Source organism: Rhagoletis pomonella, unplaced genomic scaffold, assembly GCF_013731165.1.
Source record: "Rhagoletis pomonella isolate Grant_MI unplaced genomic scaffold, Rhpom_1.0 Rhpom_scaffold_14651, whole genome shotgun sequence".
Classification (NCBI taxonomy): Eukaryota; Metazoa; Arthropoda; class Insecta; order Diptera; family Tephritidae; genus Rhagoletis; species Rhagoletis pomonella.
Genome location: NW_023473173.1, coordinates 1 through 3,155, shown reverse-complemented (window position 1 = coordinate 3,155; position 3,155 = coordinate 1). Strand labels below are relative to the sequence as shown.

At 37.1% G+C, this 3,155-nt stretch overlaps 1 protein-coding gene and 1 long non-coding RNA gene across 4 annotated transcripts; one reads left to right on the top strand and one right to left on the bottom strand.

Annotated features, from left to right (window-relative positions):
* LOC118757131 lies at positions 1-1,358 on the top strand. 2 transcript variants are annotated; one of them, XR_004995186.1, is made up of 5 exons: positions 1-15; positions 90-302; positions 411-531; positions 603-801; positions 1,278-1,358. It is a non-coding gene; the product is annotated as an uncharacterized LOC118757131 (long non-coding RNA). The 2 variants fall into 2 exon arrangements; XR_004995185.1 differs by lacking the exon at positions 1,278-1,358 and having other exon boundaries at positions 603-831.
* Positions 1,238-2,999, bottom strand: LOC118757130 (protein ALP1-like). 2 transcript variants are annotated; one of them, XM_036491869.1, is made up of 3 exons: positions 2,673-2,999; positions 2,239-2,616; positions 1,238-2,160 (listed from the first exon to the last, which is right to left on the bottom strand). In XM_036491869.1, the coding sequence occupies exons 2-3, from the start codon at positions 2,544-2,546 to the stop codon at positions 1,257-1,259; spliced, it is 1,212 nt and encodes a 403-aa protein (XP_036347762.1). In that variant the 5' UTR covers positions 2,547-2,616; positions 2,673-2,999; the 3' UTR covers positions 1,238-1,256. The 2 variants fall into 2 exon arrangements, with proteins under 2 accessions (XP_036347762.1, XP_036347763.1); XM_036491870.1 differs by lacking the exon at positions 2,673-2,999 and having other exon boundaries at positions 2,239-2,629.
* Between the last annotated feature and the right edge of the window lie 156 nt (positions 3,000-3,155).

The following is a 3,155-nucleotide window of genomic DNA, read 5'->3' as shown; positions in this document are numbered from 1 at the left end:
AATATTCAACTGGAGGTAAAAGAGTTTATATTAAACAATTATTTGTTATTAATAATATTATTTGTTGCTAACAACACTATTTTTTACAGATACCTTACTTTTTTATCGTTCCGGCTGCTGTATTATCCGATTCTTGTGTGTTGGTTGGTATATCGGAAGCTTTAGTGCAAGATGTTCGAAGAAAAACTTATAGCAGAGATTGAAACACAACTGCTTGTGGGACAAACGACAGCTTAGTTACCGCGATCGGGTGAAGAAAGATTTGGCTTGGCGAAATGTAGCTGCTGCTGTGGGACATCCTGGTTAGTATAGAGTTTTTCAAACATATAGCAGTTTTGTAATAGGACGAACCAAATTATAACAAATTTGTGACGAATAATTGTGACGAATACTATATTTTTACTTTACAGAGGAAAACTGCCGAAAGCGATGGAAATCGTTAAGAGACCGATATGGAATAGAATTGAAGGTTGATCAACAACCTAGCGGAAGTGCTGCGTCGTTTTTGAAAGACACGGTCACGCCCAGACAGTAAGTGTACTTTACATTTGTACAACAAGTATTTATATTTTAAATTGTAATTTATATGTACATATTTTAAGGACAACAACAAACATCGTCTCCCAAACGCCAGAAGTTCTCGGACAAGAACCAGATATACTGGATACTTCCTTTGGATTCCAAATAGGCGAGAGTGGGAACATTATAATAGAAGAGCAAGAAACCACTGCCCCAACGCCGGCTAAGAGACAAAAGAAAAAAAACGATGAGAACGCCGCCTTTAACGATCTAGTCAACGAAGTAAGTCAGTTTGTGGATAGTCAAAAAAAACACACAACAATTTCTTGGGTGCGATTGGCGAAGTGTTTGAGAAGGTCCCAGAAGAGAGCCGCCTAGATTTTCAAATGGACGTACTTCAATACGTCTATGCTCAATATAAAAATTATAAAAATTGAATTTACGAAATTTAAAAATTTAAATGACATCCAGTTTGAATTCAATTTTGCGAACTTTATATGTAATCTAATTTAGTATGAAATCTGATTTTGATTTTGCGAATTAAATATGTAATCGAATATATATGTAATATATAATATATATATGTAATGTAATAATATGTAATAAATATGTAATCGAACCTGAAAGATGTGACGACATTTAAACCTTACCAATAAGTGTCCTCATACTGTGAGTTCAAATTTTTGTTTTCTATCTTAAATAATAAAAACAAAGCATATTCAGTGAGTAGTAATTATTTAAATTTTATTGTTAAAAAGATGTGTCTTCAGAGCATCCCTTAAATCATAATTATTTGAACTGCCTCGGTTCGATGACACCCTACTTATTGAGGGCAATGGAACTACTTCGTTTCGCCATGAGCCAGCGATGGTGGCATCCTCTTCGTAGCGATCAACAAAATCGCTTGCTACATAGTTTGCACACGAAAGCTTAATAAAATTATGCAAGACAATACAAGCTTTCACTATTTGTTCTGCATTTTTCGGGGCCATGCATAACGTCGTTCTCAATATTCTCCATTTGGCAGTGAGTATTCCAAATGCGTTTTCTATAACTCTTCTTGCACGAGAGAGTCTTTTATTGAAATACTCTTGCTCTTCTGGAATACCTCTACCCGGATATGGTCGCATTAAATAACGCCGTAAGGGAAAAGCAGCATCTCCTACTAAATAATGTGGAAATGGCTCGGTTTCTCCTGGCAGAGGCTGATCATGTGGAAGGCCGAGCCTATCATTTTCAATAGCATCTGCCAGTTTTGAAAAGTGGTAGACACCGCCATCGCTTTGACTTCCATATGCTCCGATGTCAACGCAGGTAAAGGTATAATTGGCATCACATACGGCCAAAAGCACGATACTATAATTGCCTTTGTAATTATAGTACATCGACCCTGAATTCGCTGGACAGGTAATATTAATGTGCTCTCCGTCGATGGAACCAACGCAGTTGGGCATATTCCACAGCGACTTGAACTCATTGGAAATACGTCCCCATTCCGTTTCTGACGGGGTCGCCACATACAGGTCAGCTAACAGATCCCATATGGTCATACATGTCTCCAACGTAATCTTCCTGAAAGTCGTCAGGCCGATCCTGTGAACTATTGTGTGGAATTGCCGAGTGCCACCGTGAGCCAAATATCTGCAACAAAAAAATAAAACCAGATACATATATGGAAAATTATACGTATACTATTAAGTAAAACCGATTTTCTCTTACATCAGGGTTATAAATAGTCTGCAGCGGCTCGATATTGGTGTTCTGATTGAATATTTGGTCAGCGAAGCCTCCAGAAATTCGTGCAGCACATTAAATAACGAAAAGGGCATTCTTAATGTCTTGTTAAACTGCTCCTCATCTGCAGCCAAGTTTCTTAATGAAATTTCAAACAATCCATATTTGTGTCGCTCTAAGTACAATTTCCGAACCCAAAATCGGCGCTTCTGTTTTAATCGCAGTTTTAATTTACGCATTTTCGCTAAAATTAGGAAAATTCTCAAAACTTGTTCAGCATTTCGAGTCAACATTTTGTACTGCCAAATGAAACTTTATGAAAACCAACGAATCTGGTGGCCGGAACGATAAAAAGCAAGGTATCTGAAAAAAAATAATGTTGTTAGCAACAAATAATTGTTTAATATAAACTCTTTTACCTCCAATTGAATATGACGTCTAATAAACACGGGTGGTGAGTGGCGCAGCCAAATGCAGCTTCACCAAAACCGGAACGATAAAAAAGCAAGGTATCTGTAAAAAATAATGTTCTTAGTAACAAATAATTGTTTAATAACATATATTTTAACTAAAATTCACAATTATACTTGCTGGCACAACAAAGAATGGCGGGTATATTTGCGCGCATTGAAAATCAGCTGACTACTATGACAGCGTTCAAAGCTACCATTAGGCCATAAAAGCCTTCAAAGTAAAGCAAAGCAAACTAAAGTAAGCAAAGCAAGCAAAGCAAGCGTGCATTGGGCCAATACCTTAAATCTTGCAAAACCTGCAAAACGTAGACGTTCTGGAGGCTTAAGTGCATAATATGGCCCGTTAAGCTAGAACAAAACGAACAAGTGGGCGTGATCCGCTCTTTTTCCTCATTTTAATGGTATACAATTTTTTTGGTGCAAACTTAT